General features: G+C 38.6%; 1 protein-coding gene across 3 annotated transcripts in view; it reads right to left on the reverse strand.

Moving 5' to 3' along the window:
* The window catches only part of LOC131031554 (chaperone protein dnaJ 1, mitochondrial), a 216897-nt gene that overhangs the window by 96265 nt on the left and 100685 nt on the right, over positions 1–19947 (reverse strand). For all 3 annotated transcript variants that reach the window (XR_009103056.2, XM_057962694.2, XM_057962695.2), the window contains exon 14: positions 952–1023. Coding sequence is in view for 2 of the 3 variants with exons in the window: in XM_057962694.2 (XP_057818677.2) it covers positions 952–1023 (72 nt within the window). In the remaining variant the exon portion in view is untranslated. The remainder of the gene's footprint in view (positions 1–951; positions 1024–19947) is intronic.

Genomic DNA, 19947 nt, shown 5'->3' on the forward strand with positions numbered 1-19947 from the left:
ACATTTTTTTCATTTTTCAAATATTTTCCCAGTTAAATTACATGTATACTTCTAGATTGCTAAGTCAAACACTATCCATATGATGATTTTAAGGTTGTAGTAAAATTTACTGACTTGTCTGAGAGGCAAGCACATGGCTCCATATAGAGCTCGTAATGTTGGGCTACAAGCTCCTTTCTACCATAGTTCATGACTACATATTGTGATTTTTGTTTCTGATGCTATGGATATCACAGTTCATAAGTTTTGTACACCTTAAACATTTTGACAATATTTATATGTCTAAAAATATTGTTTCCTTCGACTAAAATCTGTTTTTATACTAGTGATCAATGTATACTTGTGTATGTGATCAAAGTAGCTTCTATTTATTGCCTCTAAAGTTTATTTATTGAAGGGTGCATGATACAAATTTTAAATCCTTAAAAATCTCCATACTTCACAATTTTTCTAACTTGTCGAATTCGCACCAAGTTTGAATCTAGGTCAAAAATTAGCTTGCCAAATTTGTGCTGAGTCATAACAGTCTTGTAACTATAGTTTATACATTTAATATTTTGAATCAGAACCCAGCTCCCAAAAATGCAAATCAAAAATATGAAAGTGGTTTCTAACTCTACAGTAATTTTCTATGCATGAGCACATGAAACTTTAAGAGGCTGTGACACTTTTAACAGGACACGAGCACATAATGATAGAAGCCAATATATTTATGAATTGTAAAAAGTATGAGAAATGAGCAATAATGTAGCAATGCACTTTCCTTGGCACGACACAAAATAATAAGATACAATGATAGTGAGCAATTAAACTTGAAACGATTGAGGTCAACACAAAGTTACTTACAAAGGACCTCAGGATCAGATACAATTTTCTTGACATTTTACATATAAGATACAAGAATAACTTTCCTTGGGGAAAAGCAACATTAAAGAACAGAAATTTGTTCACCTCTGTAAGGCTGATGGATGCATGATAATATATGTCTGCCCCATCTCTTCGAAAGGTAGAATCATCATGAACCTATAGATGCATACACTATACAATATAAAAAACCATATAGAAAACCATGAGAACATTTAAAATTTAAAAACTTAGTTCTATTGATTATTAAAATTAACTATAGAGCCTAATCACTAAAGATAAATAATTGCATCAGCATGGATGCATTAAATGGTTGTTTCAAAAAAATTTATTTATAAAACATTCTAATGAATATTTCCAAAATTATATTATTTAATAGTACAATACAAGCATTCAACCGACAGATCCTATTGCTTGGTGAATAACTCTTGCCATGTAAAACAAACAGAATAATACCATTACAACAACCTCCTATAATCTTGTAAATAACAAAATCAAACAAGAAGGAAAAAAAGATGGAAATAAAAATTAGAGTCTAAACTATCAATCTTGAAATTATTAAGTCAATTGGGTTTATAACATTTAACATCTAGAAGGCCACTTTCATGATCTTTACAAGATATTAACAAACATGAAGTTTCCGGTGTCCGTGACATAGAGCATAAAGCTTCTAGAAAAAACTACTTGCATTTAATTTTTCATCAATGTTAGAATCACACTCTATGATCAATAATCAAGATGAAGGAATAAAAATGATACAAATGATCGGATGTTACCTTCGTAAAAAGCATGAGATGCCAAAAAAAGGACATAGAAACTAAAGCTAGAGAATAAAACAAAACTCAAAGGAATTAAAAAGACACAGAAAAGAATAGAAGGACAATATAGATCATATGTAATAATAAGTGTGTTATGTAAGCAAGATGTAAAATAGATAAGTAACAATAGTACAAAAGAGCAATAAAGGACACAAAAACCAAGCCTAAGCGATAAAGTTGGAAGGACACAAAAGTGTCAATATAAGAAAGATAAAATGAGCAAAAAGGGAAGAAGCAAAAGCTGGAGTAAAATAGAGAGGGGGGGGTGAATGAGTGGTATACCAATTTCAAATGACCTTAAAATGATCTTTCAATAACTTTGAAGTATGACAACTATGAGAACAAGCATACTCAGAACTTTGATAAACATTGTGAACAAAAGACATCAACTTCAAACTTTTAACATGATCAACCATAATGAAGATGAGCAAAGAACATCATTTCAACCAATGATACATAATGGATATATGCAGATCAAATAAACTCAGGACAACTTTAAAACTAAATGACACATGATAAGCAAATAAACATGAGGATCAAGCTCATCAGTGATAAAAACAACTCATAACACAAATTTTGTCTTGAGTGGAAAACCCTTGAGGGGAATTGTTGACGTGTTTTTTTTTATAGTGTCGAACACCGAATAAAGTCACCAATGGTCACCTTATCCTCTCTTGATCAAATCAGTCTGTATGCTAAGATTGCTTAAAGTTCAAACAACTAGTTCCAAGGTTCCTTCAATGCGTGGATGTGACTCAGTTGTTTGATGGGTTTGCTGTTAACCCAAGGGGCCTTACATGTGTTCAATTGAAGAAGATGATAAACTCATGCAAGCTCAAGGATTTCTATATGGATGATTTGCAATGAAAGCCTTAGTTTTAGATTTTTTGGATTTTCGAATTATGCAGAAAGTAAATGAGAGTAGGGTAGAGAGAACTATGCTAAAGCTAATCTAATCCTAAGAAGAGGAGACGGGATCACTCATGCAAAATCAAACCACGCTTCGCTTCGCCTAGCAGAGCACAACTACGCAAAGGCGGTGCAATCTTCAAAGGGTGTGTAGAGGTTTTCAAGTCACCAATATGGACCATCAGGTCGAGATCGAAGTTAAGTGTACACACATAACAAAAGGCTCGGGCTAACTTTGCACGGTATACAACAATCAATTGCACACCAAAAGTATGAGCTCGGATTCTACAACAAGTACTCCTATCAAATCCAGTTCTCCTAACAACATGTAAGCAAATATAATCTAACTGAAGAGCGTAAGACCATGCAAATTGCTAAAATAGAACGAGAATACACCATCAAAATCGAATAATGTATTAAGTTGGCTACTTCAACAATCCCGATGCAACAATCTCAGATAATAATCTCTCCTCCTCACAAATAAGGGGGTCACCCCTTTATATAGGCCTCAAGCCATGATTACATGCAAACCCTAATTAGGGTTTTCCCTAAAAGATTCTCCACTCGAGATGCAACAAGGTGGGGATCTCCAATTAATAACCCATCATGCCCAAATACAATTAATTCAAAAGTACCCAAAATAGCATCCATTGTGCATTAAATTCACCACCTCTTTCAAATTCGGCCAACATGAGTTGAATATTCATCCATGCAAAAATCACCCCATTATGTCATAAATGCTCCATCATTTCCACATGCGACAGCTGCATGCAAAAAGAATCTGCCATAAATTCAACATGCAATGACCGGGTTGCCATTTGGTCAAATATCCCGGCAACGAATGCGTCACCATATTGCCATGTGTTCAATAGATCCTCGCCATGCAAAACCCTACTGTCATATATCTGCTCCTGCACATCTCGAATTGTTGGAGAGAGAAAATTGATTCAGGAAGAATTTTCTTGAAGTCTCTTCAACTTTCCTTACTTGAAGAAGGTTTTTCATCAATTCTAAACATTTCCTATTTTTAGGAAAATTTCTAAATTAGGGTTCCATGGTCCAGGAGAGAGAAAATTCTCCTACGAATCCAAATTTGTAAAAATTTTGAAATTTGGATGTGATTTGATGCGCGAGAATGGATTTTTTTAAACTTTTCCTAGGGGGAAATTTCTTGTTCAATTCATCCCTAATTCCTTCCTTGCCAAGAAATTGTTTTTTCCACCTTCAATTCATCTCAGCATGGAATTCATGTTGTGAAGGAATTCTCCTTTGAAATTAAATTTCTTCCTTACCCCTGAGGAAGGAAATTCTTCATGCCTTAGCCAATTTTCATGATTTCCAAGAACTATTACGTGAAGGAAGGAATTTCCATCATTTAGTCAAAAAAAAAATTCAAAATTTCTTCTTCTTGGATGCAATTCTTTCTCGAGGAAAGAATTGTTTTTGTGCTCTTTGAATTCATCACATTCGCAAGGAGCATTTCGACCAATTTGCCACATTTCCTATTTTTTAGGAATTTTCCTAAAATTTAGGACTCGGATCCAGGAGATAGAGAATTATCTCACGAGTCCAAATCTGCAAAACTTTCCAGATTTTGATAAGATTTGGTGTCTAAAAATGGAAATTTCAAAAAATTTCTCGACGGGATTTTTTTGCTTTTCATTCCTCCTTGACCCTTTGACTTTCATACCTTAGACAAATTTTCAATTTCCAAGCTTAAGCATGGAATTCACCATGTCTTGGAGTTTGATCATTTTCCATGCCTCCAAGCACCCCTCAATTTGGCGCTTTCCATTAGTCTAGGGCGATATTTCCATGTGCAAAAGAATTCACAATTTGTTCGGAATCTTCCATGATTTGGTGCCATCACCATGCCTTGGGCGGAATTTCACTGTGGAGGAGGAATTTCATCAAATGTTGAATCCTCAATGAACCCTCCATTTTGGCGCCTGTTGACAGGTCTAAAGTCGTGGAACTACGACTCCATCCGGCCAACGCAGAATAGAAATGCTAAGAATCCTATCCTCTCTTGAGATAAGGAAATCCCTAATGCTATGTTAATTTAATCAATATGGATGACCTCAATGTTTCGGTTGTCAGGTCTTGACTGCAAGATAGCTTAGTAGTTGATGTGTTTTGCTGGAAACACAAAGGGGACTTACGGTTAGACAGAATTGGTTTCGTACAGGTTCCCTAAAGTTTTACAGTCCTATATCATCTGATTTGCTTTTAATTGATGTTATTTCAGCTTCACTGGAGGGTTTCTTTAATGAAAAACGAAAAAGGAGGGATAAGGATAAAGAGTGAATAAGAATAGCTAACTAATTTTAACTAAAACAGCATATTTCAACACATAGACGGAAGTCTCAAAATAACTAGAAATTAATTTGCAACTAATTAGCACAACTAGGTACAAACCAGTGCAATCATCTAAGGATTTTTGAATTTTCAAGTTTATTATATACGAACAATGGACTCTTACACCCATTCATCCAAATCTAATAACCGAACTTAGCACAAAAGGGGTTCAGACTAACCATGCAAAAGAAACAACAGTCAACTATTTCCTAATAGTATGAACCAAGATTTTCTATCAAATATATGCATAAATAACTGTCTGAAATTGAATACAGTTGCAAAAATATGAAATAAATGGAGAAAAGGACCATGCACTCACAGTAAAACAAACACAACTTTAACATCCATTAAATCCTATATGTATTTTGCCAGAGTTTTTGCAACAATCTTTTTTTTCTCCATTACAAAGGAGGAACTAACTCCTTTATATAGAATTCCAAAAATGGATGAATGGCCAAGATTAAACTTAAACAAAGTGGGCCAGATTCATCCTCTATCAAAACTGCCCATACCCATAAATGGGAGGCAAAATATCAACAACAACAAAAGGAGAAACAATAACTAGCAAAAAGGTAATCAATAACTACCCAAAAAGCTGCTCCAAAAGTGCACATGCACGGAGCTCAAGATTTACAACTGTTTTGGCAATCAAAAATGAACTTTATGCCTAAAAAGTGCTTTTATAAGATTTTAAAAGAAACTTGCACTTTAGGAAGACACTTTCTCCTTTTCTGTTGTAGACCCTTTTTCCAAAAATTCATCCTCGTTGTGAAAATACTCCTTCCAAATGTCCCGACCTGCTGTACGCTTCGCCCGAACATATTCCTAAAATCTGATGCATAGCTGGAACAGCACCATGCTTTGGGGAATAGGAGGATGGTGTATTTTATATTGCATACCCTCCAAGTGGCGATCTACATACTTTAACCCATCCTTCCAGTCGAACCGATGAGCCTCAAAACTTAATGTCCGAATGCAACCCACTGGCAAATTCTAGGTCCTCTATGGAGTATGCGACCTTATCAATTCTCAATCTATCCTCCCAATCTGGTTGTACTTGATCATCGGACAAACTATTTTTCTAGCCATTGATCGGAGGATCTTTCCACCAAGATCCCTCATGTTTTTCAAAATCTCCTCGCATTCCTCCTGCTCTTTATTAATGGTATCTTTTGTGTCATTCTTCATGTTGGCAGTCCAGTACCATTCTTTAAAAGCGCTGATGTCATAAGGATCCAAGATAGCGGACAATGTGGGAATCTGCGTGTGGGTCCAGAAAACAGCCCTTATGAGGGGAAGAATTGTACCAACCACCTCATGGACTCTGAAGCACTCCTTCTTTACCTAAAACAATTTGACAAGAATGGTCTCTTGGTGGTGGGCCATTTCCTTTACGTCTTCAATGATCCGCTCTCCCTTTTCCTTGATGTCCCAAATCCATTCCATGACGGCCTTGGCGGTATCACGTACTCCTTCAAACTCGGTTGTAGTTCTTTGTGCCAATGTTGATCTTATCACATACGCCTCCTTCGGAATAACCTTCCTTATGGGACTTGAGCTGATCCCAGTCAAAGATCCTTTCCAGTTGCACCATACCCCTAGGAATAGTGTTTGTCTTGAGATTCAAGACCCCTTCAATGTCGATCTCAGCTTCCTGAGGTTCTTCCTCATCAATAATTTATGTTGTAAACACATCTGAGCTTGTGATGAAGTCGATGATGTGCCTGTCATCATCGAACACCTGGAAATTAGTGACATTGTCCGGAATAGACGGAACTGATGTCAACTCAACTATGAATTTCTTTAAACTCTACATAGACAGGGGTTCCAATGAGCTTGTAGCTGGTGCCAATGAATTAGCGACCTGATTTTGTGATCGGAGAATGGCTTTGATGTTGAAGCATCAAAACTTTCCATTATATCCCACACACGGTTGTGATAAACATTGAGTCTTTTATCATGACATGTGTACTGCCTCCTAACTTGTCTAACTACTACCTCTGAATCCCCAAAACAATGCAGTATTCAGGCGCCCTTTTTAATGGCTAATAGCAAGCATGAACCAAAGATTCATACTCTACTATGTTATTAGTTCAATGAAATTGCAGTCTGTATGCAGCCAAATAAGTTTCGCCAGTAGGGCTTATTAATTAGATTCCTGCCCCGGCTCCTCGCTTGGATTTCGAACCATCAAACCTTAATGTCCAAGTCTGATTTGGGTCAGTCAACCTAGCAGTTGGAATCTCCGAGCTCGGCATTCCATTCTTTTCTTGCTTAGGGACCTCCTTTCCTGGAACTACGGGCGAAGCAATATCTTCTTGGCTAGATGTATGGGCTTCTAACACCTCTGGGTGTTTCGTGCATACCTGGTTTAATGCTGCCCTACATAATGAGCACGTTATTTCAGAATGGGCGGAATTGTGGACTCTGCACCAGTTGGGTAGAAGCAAGTTCCCAATGATAATTTTGCAGTTTAAGTGTTGTATTTGTTGAGCACATTTGCAAAAAAAGTCTCTGAAGCTGCTGAACAGCTCGTTTTCCTCTAAAGATGGCATCACATCATCATGATCTTCCACAATTCCTTCCAGATTTAGAACTGGATTCAAGCATTGAACCAACAAGACTTCATTTACTGAGCTTATGTCAGCCATGTAAGTTCCCATATCAGACTCCAGAAACAGAGTCTCATTGGTTTGGTTATACTCAGTAATCATCAATTTAAGCCTGGGTTTAGACTCAATTCGTATTTGGTTTGCTACTCTTCTCCATGGCAGCCACATATGGGTGAAGCTTGAATGCATCCAACCGTTAAGGACACGGGTCTAGTCTCGACTGAGCAACATACCATATGCTCCTGGAATGTCCACTACCTGGATAACAATGTACATCTGGATGCGCGGATTTGCTGTCAGCTGCATATGGATGTTGTTTAACTCACCCACCACATTTACCTCAGATTTATCTAATTAGGTCACTTTTCGGTTAGTCTTGGTGGGGGTTAAGCCTAAAGCAGTGCATACAGACAAAGGCATAACACTAGTTGAAGCTCCTGAATCTACAAGACAATTGTGTAGATTTTTGCCAAAGATTCTAAGTGTCAGCAAGAAAGGTGGGGGTTCCATCTTTTCCGTGAACAAATTGATAGTGGGCTCTAGTGGAACTGTATCATTGTTCATTATTGAAATATCCTGAGCTCTTCCCCGTGCACGTACAACAAAACCAGTTTCCATGGGCTGACTAACTGAGGATTTCGGCTGTGCAACGTAATTCACTGTTGCACCTCTAGAATTTGTCAGTCCTCTTTCTCTTGCCTCGTTATTGACTTTCTAGGGTTGTTCTGGTGGAGCTCTTTGTCCCGAGTTCTCATCGCCTCCCCTAGATTGAGCCGGCAATGACTCTCTAAGGCTGCCCAAGACCGTATCCCTGCCCTCTGAAACCTTCATTAGTTCAACAAGGGACAAACTGATTTTGACATTCCTGAATTCATCTGCCACTAATTGGCCTAGCCTGATAACTTCTGCATTACTGGACGGTTGCTCTACTTGAGAGGGTTTAGTATTTGGGCTTTGGTTTAAAGCAGTAGTTGGTTGATTCGGAAAAATAGGTGCCTTTGGGGAAGCATGTGCCTTTTGCGGCTGACCTTGGCTTGCATACTGCTGCAGCGCCCTGGGATAACTTGGGTTATTATTAGCATTCTGGTCTGGGGGAACTTGAATATCCTTTGGAGGCGTGGAAGTAGTATATGGGCCACTGTTGCTGTTCTGATTGTTATCGTTATAATACCCCCGGTTGCCACGTTGGTACTGCTGAAAAGAGTTTACATTGCCTTTGGGGAAGCATGCGCCTTTTGCGGCTGACCTTGGCTTGCATACTACTGCGGCGCCCTGGGATAACTTGGGTTATTATTAGCGTTCTAGTCTAGGGGAACTTGAATATCCTTTGGAGGCGTGGAACTAGTATAATGGGCCACTGTTGCAATTCTGATTGTTATCGTTATAATACCCTCGGTTGCCACGTTGGTACTGCTGAAAAGAGTTTACATCTGCGGACTGGTTTGGATCTGCCATTTCATTTTCGATCTGATTAGGGAAGAAGAAGGGTGGAATGTAGGTTTCTAGAACAAGGGCTATATCATACCTAGGTGACGGAACTATCTCAAACCCGGTAGGAGGAAGCATTGGTTGAGATACTATGTTTTCAACCTCCCGCTGCAATATGTTAGTTGCCACCTGAAATTCATCACACTGCAGCTTTGAGTGTTGGTTGGTATTATGTAACCTGCACCAATTGGATAGAGTTGCCTCTGCCAAAAATACCTTGTCTATCGGCCTGCTTTCTTGTGCTGGTGGGTTATCTAGTGGAGTAGGGACTCCACCATTGTTAGGACAGGTATTCCATGTTCTAGTAGGCCTCTGATAACCTTGGTTTTGATAGTGATTCTAGTGTTGCAATCGATGCTAATTCCTCCGGTTACTCTGTAATTGATTATTCTAGTTTCGCAAATAAGTAACTTCAGAGGAAAGCTTCTTCATTTGATCAGTCAACTCCCGCATCTCATCTTTTTCCTCTTGCGTTCTAGAAGATACTGCAGTATTTTGCAGATATACGGGTTGCTTAGGGGGGATTTCAGATATAGGTGGTCCTGGATGGAGCACCAGCTGATTTGCAGGTTGCGGGGGCTGATATGCCAATTGCGGGATTGGATTCATAATAGGTGTTTGGTGGGCCAAGGCCTGACTGATCTCTTGAATTTAATTGGGCATCGCAGGGGATCCCAATTGCAACAATGGCCCCGCGATATTTTGGCCTAAACCTTTACTGATCTCCATGGCCTTAGCATATACTTCTGTTAATGTGGTCGGTGCAGGTTGAGACTGTTGGACAAACATTGTTGTCAGATAATCCAGAGCTAAATAATAAATCTCCCTTGCTGAAACATCACTCACCACATACGGATCTTGCAACCGGGTGAAGGCCTTATGAAACTTGTTATTGAAAGAACTAATTGGCTCATGGCCTTGTCTCTTCACTTCTACGAACTGTCTGTATAGCTCGGTGGGAGTTGTGGGAATACCATATTTTCCTATAAAAGTTGTCTTCAGCTTTTCCCAAGAATCAATAGACAATACTGTCAAGTGGATAAACTAGTAAAATGCGTCTTCTCCTAAAGAATAAGGGAAGAGTCTACATGCAACGTCTGCATACTCAATCCATCTATTGCAACGCATCATCAAATATTTTGATATGCTCCTCTATTATTTTGTTTAAATCATTTACAAGAAAGATCGAACAGAACCTATCTTGACTTTTAGGCATATCATGGTAATTGGTGAAAACTATTGGGGACGGGTTGTCCACCAACTAGGTTGCACCATTAGGAGCAGGTTGATTATGCACCATACGTGGCTGAATTAATGGAACCAAAGGGGTACCTGGAGTCGTAGCAACTAGGGTCGTGAAAACCGCGCTCTCAGGGACCGCAAGCTGCCGGTCTGACGAACTTGGCTCACTGGGGTCTACAACCCTGCAGTAAATTTTACGCCTATAGAACTGAAATCCAGCGAATCTTTCTCGTTCTGGGCTGGACTTAAGGACTCTTTCGAATCTCTCTAGAGAGAAGGATCCAATTCTTTCCAGCTTGCCCTCCTTCTAGCACCAAACCTGTTGACGGGTCTAAAGTCGCGGAACTACGACTCCATCCAGCCAACACAGAATAGAAATGCTAAGAATCCTATCCTCTCTTGAGATAAGGAAATCCCTAATGCTATGTTGATTTGATCAATGGGGATGACCTCAATGTTTCGGTTGTCAGGTCTTGACTGCAAGATAGCTTAGTAGTTGATGTGTTTTGTTGGAAACACAAAGGGGACTTACGGTTAGACAAAATTGGTTTCGTATAGGTTCCCTAAAGTTTTACAGTCCTATATCATCTGATTTGCTTCTAATTGATGTTATTTCAGCTTCACTGGAGGGTTTCTTTAATGAAAAAGGAAAAAGGAGGGATAAGGATAAAGAGTAAATAAGAACAGCTAACTAATTTTAACTAAGACAGCATATTTCAACACATAGACGGAAGTCTCAAAATAACTAGAAATTACTTTGCCAGCTAATTAGCACAACTAGGTAAAAACAAGTGCAATCATCTAAGGATTTTTGAATTTTCAAGTTTATTAGATACGAACAATGGACCCTTACACCCATTCATCCAAATCTAATAACCGAACTTAGCACAGAAGGGGTTCAGACTAACCATGCAGAAGAAACAATAGTCAACTATTTCCTAATGGTGTGAACCAAGATTTTCCATCAAATATATGCATAAATAACTGTCTGAAATTAAATACAGTTGCAGAAATATGAAATAAATGGAGAAGAGGACCATGCACTCACAGTAAAACAAACACAACTTTAACATCCATTAAATCCTGTATGTATTTCGCCAGAGTTTTTGCAACAATCTTTTTTTTTCTCTATTACAAAGGAGGAACTAACTCCTTTATATAGAATTCCAAAAAAGGATGAATGGCCAAGATTAAACTTAAACAAGTAGGCCAGATTCATCCTCTATCAAAACTTCCCATACCCATAAATGGGAGGCAAAATATCAGCAACAACTAAAGGAGAAACAATAACTACCAAAAAGGTAATCAATAACTACCCAAAAAGCTGCTCCAAAAGTGCACATGCACGGAGCTCAAGATTTACAACTGTTTTGGCAGTTAGAAATGAACTTTATGCCTAAAAAGTGCTTTTATAAGATTTTAAAAGAATCTTGCACTTTAGGAAAGCACTTTCTCCTTTTCTGTTGTAGACCCTTTTTCCAAAAATTCATCCTCGCTGCAAATACTCCTTCCAGATGTCCCGACCTGCTATATATGGATATTATCGTTGATGATCTGAGCCCAGTCGAACTTGGACTTCCCAGTAAAGACCTGCTCCGTAAAGTAGAACATCCACTCTTCAAAAAGATTGGATTGAGGGAGTCCCATAACCCGGCTGAGTAAGGTGACCATGTCACCATACTCGTTATGAAAGTCACTTCTGGGGGTCTTTTTACAGATCCTAATGCTCGGAGGCCTTCTCTCTTTATACCATTCTTTGTTTACCAATGTCCTACATTTAGCAGGATTCATGTCGTAAGCAACCTGTGATTCATCTATAGTTGTAGCAATGGGATTATTGGGAAATGGGATGTCAAATGCTTCCCCAATGGCCTCAAGTGTGAAATCAGCTAGGACCATATTTTCTAGGACCACTAATCTGGTCTCTGGCTGATAATGCCTGGCAGCCTCAACTACTAGTTCATAATTTTGCACGGACGCAGGGAAACCTGCTCCCTGAGCAATACCACTCTCCATCATCCGCCTGGGCTTGTCATAGGCGTTAGGAGAATATACCCTATTTTTGAAATCTTGAATGTCTATGTGCCCCAAATCAGTATCAACTATGTTCTCCCATATGCTCTAGACTTTCAGCTCCCTAACTCCTCTTTGAACCTGGTACTTCATCTTCTCGCCTCTGCGGGGAATGTCAGATTTAGAGACCCGAGATGTTTCGGTTGTACCAGGTGTTTTTGAGGATTCTACCGCCGATTTAGGCATTTATCCTGCACAATCGGACGTGGATTACGAGACAAGATGAAGGAAGCGAACAGGTTAGCCAAAACAGAGGATGATGTTAGCATACAAAACCAAAGATCAATAGGAACACCAGATTGAGAAAAAAGCATGACACTTCAATAAAAGAGCCTAATTAATTGGAAGTGAAATGCTTTTTTGAAAGAAGAAATTAAGTTGGCTCTGTTTCAAAATTTGCAACTTGGTTGCAGTTCAGGGCTTGGGTGTTTAATGATTGCCAAATTTTGCACTCGGAGAAAAGTCTTGCTTAAGTTTAGTTTTCAAAATGTTCAAAATTTCCCTGTCTGAATTTTACATTTCAGGGCTAATTTTCCTCGCAGGTTTTGCTCTTTGCGCTATGTTTAATGCTTTGTAGAATTACAACCTACAAAACTTCACTCTTCAATCATTGCTTAAACATTACGAGCAGTTTGCATTCACTTAATGACTTTAAAGGAGACAAAAACGAACTTACCTAGCGAACAAGGTGGTTGCCCCATGATTTCTCCAAACTACAGGTTAGGAAAGCTTTGTGCGAGTTCGGCCTGCAAGGCCCTTTTGTAACCTTTAAAAACTTCTTCCTCGGACCAGTATTTCGCGATTTTTCAACTGCGACGGGGTTGTGAAAGGCTTTGCAAGAATGAAGGGTTTAATGAAAACGCCCTACCTTCCACGAACTTCGCGTCAAAGGGGAACTTTGCAAACTTAGAAGCTTAACGCCTATCCTCCTCTCCCTTTACTTGGTTGTTTCGGCCTTAAAAGGCTTTCTGCGAGAACACGAAAATACCCTACTATCCTTGCTTTGCCCAATTTCGGGCCTAGAGGCTAAAATGCAAATTCTAAATCGCCCCTTCCCCTTTGGCTATTTCACGATTTTACGACTGTTTGCCCATTTTCGTGCTGGGAAGACAATTTTGAAGATTTATGAAAATGCCCTACCTTTTACTTCACGTTTTTGGCCTCCTGGGGGATTTTGCAATGTTTTAAAGCTAGTGGAAAAAAAAATGCTTTCACTCGTATTTCACGTTTTCGGCCCATGAGGCCCTTTTGCAAGCTTGAAGTTTATAACGCCTTATGACTTAACTCGCGATTTTCGGCTGGGGGACGATTTTTGCAAAGTGCTTAAGTTTTACGCCTTACTGATTTTCGCGATTTTACTTTTCGGCCTAAACAAGGCATTTGCGAAACTTAAGTTTCTCTTCTTTAAGATTTTCAGGTTATAAGGGGGTTTTACAAAGTTATAAAAATAAATGCCCTAATTGTCTTTCCGAAATTCGGCCTAAAGAGGCCTTTTGCAAGCTTGAAGCTTATGACGCCTTATGACTTAACTCGCAATTTTCGACTGGGGGGCGATTTTCGCGAATTTGGTGTTCTTCGGGTTGAAAGACTAAAATGTAAACTTTTTAAAACGCCCTTTTCCTTTTGGCAAGTTTGCAATTTCACTAATGTTTGCCCATTTTCGGGCAGGGAAGCAATTTGCAAACTTTTCATTTTCAACGCCTTGCTCCTTTACTTGCGATTTTGAAAATTGTTTCAAACTTAAACATTTTGTCTTATATCAAAATTCGGCCTGGAAAGCACTTTTTGCAAGCTTTAAACTTTAGCATTTTCTCCCAATCAGGCGATTTTCGGGGTAAACAAGGAGTTTGAAAACTTAGAAAGTGAAACGTCCTTTATGCTTGCAATTTCGGGCTAGAAGACCCTTTTGAAAAGCTTGACATTGAAACCAAATTTGGCCCTTAAAGCGATTTTGCAAACCCCAGGGCAACTGACACCCTTGCCTATTTAGCCGATTTTCAAGCTTGTGCTAAAACTTAGTCTCCCTTGGATTGATTTTAAGCATTCAGATTGCGAGACTCTCTGCGCAGGACTCCTAGGCCATGGACTTAAAACTAACAAACACCCCATCTCTTAATGGTTACAAAGCTCATTGCTTCACTACTACTTGTTGGATCCCAAAATGGCGGATAAAAATCAAATTTGTAAACTTAGCAGGACGAAGGCTGGAAGATCAACGAGGGGGACCCTATCGACGACAAGGAGTGTGTGCAACACACAACAGCGCCCTGCTGAGTGTTTGGGTGGAATTTCACTGTGGAGGAGGAATTTCATCAAATGTTGAATCCTCCATGACCCCTCCATTTTGGCACCTTGCTGAGTGTTTGGGTGGAATTTCACTGTGGAGGAGGAATTTCATCTTTTCATGCTTCTCCTTGATACCTTGACTTGGGCACCTGCCTTTGAACTTGGGCAATGATTCTGCATTGGTAAGGTATTTTGAGATTTTGAAGCTTTCCATGACCATCAAGCTTTGGCGCCCTGGTACCTTCCTTAGGCGCAATTCTCCCTAAGGCATGGAATTCGTAACTTCAACATTTTTCCATGCATCATCCACTTTGGCGCCCTTCCATGTCTTAGGACGGAATTTTGCTAGGAAGAAGAAATTTCATCACATTGAAGGTTTTCCAGGATAACACCTCTTTGGTGCCTTCATCATGGCTTGGGCGCTAATCTCCTTTAGGCGTGGAATTCTAAACTTTCTCCATTCTCCTTGAGCACTCCACTTTGGCGCCCTCCCTTGGAGTAGGGCGGAATTTTCACTAAGTGGTGGAATTCACAATTTTCCATGCTTTCCATGTCAACTTCACTTTGGCGCCCTTGGTGAAGTATGGGCACTAAAACCACCTAGGCAAGGATTTTCACATCCTCCACGTTCTCCATGGACTCCTTTGTTTGGCGCCCTTGGCCAAACTTGGGTGCTGAATTGACTTGGGGAAGGATTTTCATGATTTTTCCTCATTCTCCTCACCTGGATATATATGAAATATAACATTTAAGTATAAGTGGCATCTTCAATATGCCTTTTTCCTTTCATACTTTAAGTTATATTTCATATATATTGTCAGGATGTTTGAGAGTGGTTTCAGGTCCCTAGGAATCATAATGCAAATTCTGTATTTTGGAAGATCTTTCAAATTTTCAGACTTAGTCAAATTTCAAGCCATTTCCGGATCAAGATGACATTGGTGGATTGATGTGAATTTCCAAACTTGGATAATTTTTGCATGCTTTCCTCTTCTGGAATAGGAGTTCCAAACTTAACCATTTTTTTGATCCAACTTGTCTGCCTTCCAACTCTTTCGGATTTAGAAATGATCTTAAGGAACGTTCAGTCTTCAGTGTCTTCAGGGATGAGCCTGCCAAAATAGATTTTCCCGAATAGTAAGTGTTTCAAAATGTTAGGGTTTGGACAAAATAGGTCAGGAAAGCACTTCTAAAAACAAAAACTTACTAAAAATAGAAATTACTAAAAATAGTAAGTTATATTTTTGGCCAAATGAAGACATTTCGAGGCTCAGTAAAATCCCTAAAAACAAGCCCTAGACGTCATCAAATTCACTCAAACGAAAAAGCACACTTAATCAATTCAATCCCCCAAACACCTGCAAAGCAAAGAGACTAACGAGACTGCTGCGAAAAGACCCAAAAACACAAGCCAAAAGACCAGGAGGGCCTAAAAAGTAAGGGGGTCCCCATCTGGAATGGGGCGAGGTGTGAAAACGTCACAACGGGAATAAAAATCACTTGAAAATGCCTCACTGGCTTAATTAAGAAAATGTCTCACTGGCAGAGTCTCACTAGCTACGATGTCTCTCACTAACATTTAAATGTGCCTCACTAGCTATCCAACAATATCAAATCATCATAGCCCTGATACAAATACAGAGTACCATCTCTGTTTCATTTTTACAACATCTTCTAATCTCACATTACTTAAGATTCAAAAGCAAAAATACATGTCTCAAATGTTCACATACAATATATCATTGTGCATATGTGAAGTATACACAGTAATATAATATAATGAATCTCTTTCACAATACACTGCAATGGCTTTACAAACTTTCTCTATAAAAAACTGAATGATGGTGCCTTTGTATCATTGAAACAATAACTCTATACAGAGTATAATAATCAAATGATTTTTCTTTCTGAAAAACAACCACACACCGTGAATGTCTTCAAAAAGCATATATAATGTTCTTTGTTTGTGAACTGAAAAGAAACTGATTTCTTCAAAACTGATCCTTGACAAAATAACTGCAATAAGTGAGTTTATGTCTTTGTAAAAATATGTGTTCTTATTCATCATATTTGGATGCAAACCCAAACCCAAACCCAAACCCTCATAAACCCAAACTAGGGTTATAATGCTTTGTTTAAACAAACCCAACTCATAACAAACAATGAGCAAACCCGAACTAGGGTTTTTATCACATACCCTTAACATAAGATGTAACAGTAACACAACACGGGGTAACATTTTTAGACTTGCTTGTTCACAACATAAAAACAATGACTATGGTTCATAACTCAACCAAAACACAAAACCCACGAGTTTTGAACAACCAAACTCGACCACAGACATAGTACAATTTAACCCATGTAACAATGTACAATAACTCCGAACTAGGGTTTATACAAAACTATTTTGCTTTTCTCCAAAACCCATAACAGAATGCTAAAAGGCCCAAACTAGGGTTGCAATAGAGGAAATACTATGTGAACAACATAACATAATTTTGACTTGACCCATTGAACAAACTTAACCACAACCATAGATCATTACAATAGTAGACATAGAACCACATACACATAAACCCTGACTAGGATTAGCAAAGACAGCATGACCCCTTTTCTTTCAGAACCCGACTAGGGTTTAACAAGATTAACGAGAAAAACACAACACATTTCTTAAACAAACCCTTTAATTATAGATCATAGAGATTTTGAAACATGAACTAAACTGTTAACAAAAACAAACTAAACACAAATTCAGTTCATGCTTAAAAACTCTTTCCTTTTTGCTTTGGAACAAAACAAAAATGATTTAGGAATGAAAACTCCTGAAGCTTGTTGCCACATAGTTGCACTTCTACCCTTGAATCCACATAGCCACCCAAATATATGCCAAAAACTGCCTACATACTTCCACAGCCTGTCACAAACTACTTCCATACTGTCATGCACTGTCAAATTTTCTTCCATCGCTGTGCAAAACATTTCTATCACAGCAAACCCTAACTGATTGTCGTGCCCTAGCTCGAAAGAGCTTCTTCCAAACAAATGAAACAACAATATGAGCTTCGGGTTACACTTTGTTATTTTTATGTCATATGCTTTGACCCCAAATAAGATGCTGATAACAAACAAAGTCTCATTCAAAATGTATTTCGATGGGATGACTTAACATAATATGCCTTCAAAGCCTAGTCACTTACAATGGCCCATCCTTCCAATGCCTTTAGGACAATATTCAATAACAATACCTTAGGCTTTAGATATTATGGTCAATGCCCATGACAATGTCTTATACATTTTGCATTTAAATATTATCACATAGCTTTTGCAAACAATACTTTTATGTGATCAAATACAAATACCTTTACAAACATAATCACAAACTTTCCAATGTATAATGAGAACGTCTTTCAATAACATTGTCAAGGAGATATTGAATATGCCTATTATCACAGCCATTCATCATCCTAACAAAAAAAACCTTGTTCAATGATCAAATGTATATTGCGCCAACCATGACAATGATAGAACAAGATATACCCACAATGGATGCCAAAGATATCATATGTAAACCAATCTGAAGATAGTAAACAAATGTCATCGTGTATACCATGTGTGCCATATACCTGTGATCATGTATGAGTATCATTACCAATCAAATACTGTCAATTTGTACATACCTTTTTGACAGCAATGACAGAAACCTTGTGCCAAGGGTCAAGAGCATAAATATAAGCAACTATGGTGAGGGATGGTAAAAAAATTATGTTACCTACGGATGCATCCTCGAGCCTAAAACCTCATCCCCATCCCGGGGATGTCCCTGCCGTGTCCCCAATCAACCACTTTTTTGTGCCAAAAACCCAAGGACAATGCCCCCTAACATTGAGGACGTCTGGTCGTCCCGAGGACAACAAGGGACGTCTAGGTTGTACCCCAATTGTCTTGAGGATGGCCAGACATCTTTGGCATCAAAGGGCAACTTATAAAAAAAAATATATCTATATTCCTTTGTGGGCCCCTACCTCCCAGCTCACTCTAAAGGTGAATAGGTAAAACATGAAAGATCCCAAATGGATCCTTTTGCTGTTGCTGCTTTAAATTCTTTATTAAACATACTATATTTTTGCAATTTTCCGGTGATCTTATAGAATAGACAGAAGTTGCAGAAAGGGATTGTTTCTTTTTGGGTTTTGATGTTATAAGTAAAGTATGTGATAAATAGCAACAACTGTGAAATAAAACAGTAAGCAATGTTCATATGTAAGAACACTTAAGCAATCTGAAAATACTGCAAATCATACCAAGCAAATAACCTAGTTTTGTATTCAGCAAGAATCCATACATTTATTTGGAGTTGTTCTCAATCTGGATTGATGCTAGATGGAGGAATATTACTGGCAACGAACAAGGAAGACCAAATAAGCTGAATACAACGCTTCAAGCCAACATACAAACAAGGCGTGGTTGCAAAGGAGGCGTGGAAGCTGCTGCAAATCACGTGCCAGCTGAAATAGACCAGCCGCCCTATTGAAACCCCCAATATGCACGCTGAATCTTCAGGCCAAGAAGATGTGTCTTCTACCTCTGACAATCTCTAAGCAATCCTAGATAAATCCATTGTCAACTCCTGCTAAGGGCTACATCCCAGCAAGCTCAGACCTGGGGTTTGCATCCCAGACTAAAATCACTCTTCCAGGGCAATTCCCAAATTCACAAGTTTCAGAATGATCAAAGATACTATCAATTAGGTTTTCATCTCCTTATAACTCCTTTACCTTTGCAAGTCGAACCCTAAAGAATAATAAAGCTTGTGATTTATAATTAAAGTGACACTTTCCCAATTATGGCGTCAAACTACCGAAAAATATCACTTTATTGCGAATAAATAGCTTCAAGCATCCAAAAAGACTCTAGGAGGTGAGAATCATGTAGCAAAGTTCAAGACATTTCCAACGAGCTATAACACATAGGCATATCAAACCAAATGAAGCCAAAAACCCCTTATTACTCCGAAATGGCTATATACATAGCCTTATTTTAATTTATTTAATCGCTAACTTAGGAAATATTTAAATATATTAAAATATTTCCGTAGATCCAATAATAGCCCAAAATAACCAACCAAACATGAATTTGACTTCGTCACCTGTCTGTGACTGATGCCGGACAAGACGGGCCAACTGGCATTCCCATCCCTAAAATCTAGGGATACTCCTAGAAACTAGTAAACGCACCCAATCTTCCTGAAACTGAAACCATGGTATGGTCCCGTGGAACCTCAAATATGGAAACTGCCA

The sequence above is a fragment of the Cryptomeria japonica genome, chromosome 8, assembly GCF_030272615.1.
Source record: "Cryptomeria japonica chromosome 8, Sugi_1.0, whole genome shotgun sequence".
Classification (NCBI taxonomy): Eukaryota; Viridiplantae; Streptophyta; class Pinopsida; order Cupressales; family Cupressaceae; genus Cryptomeria; species Cryptomeria japonica.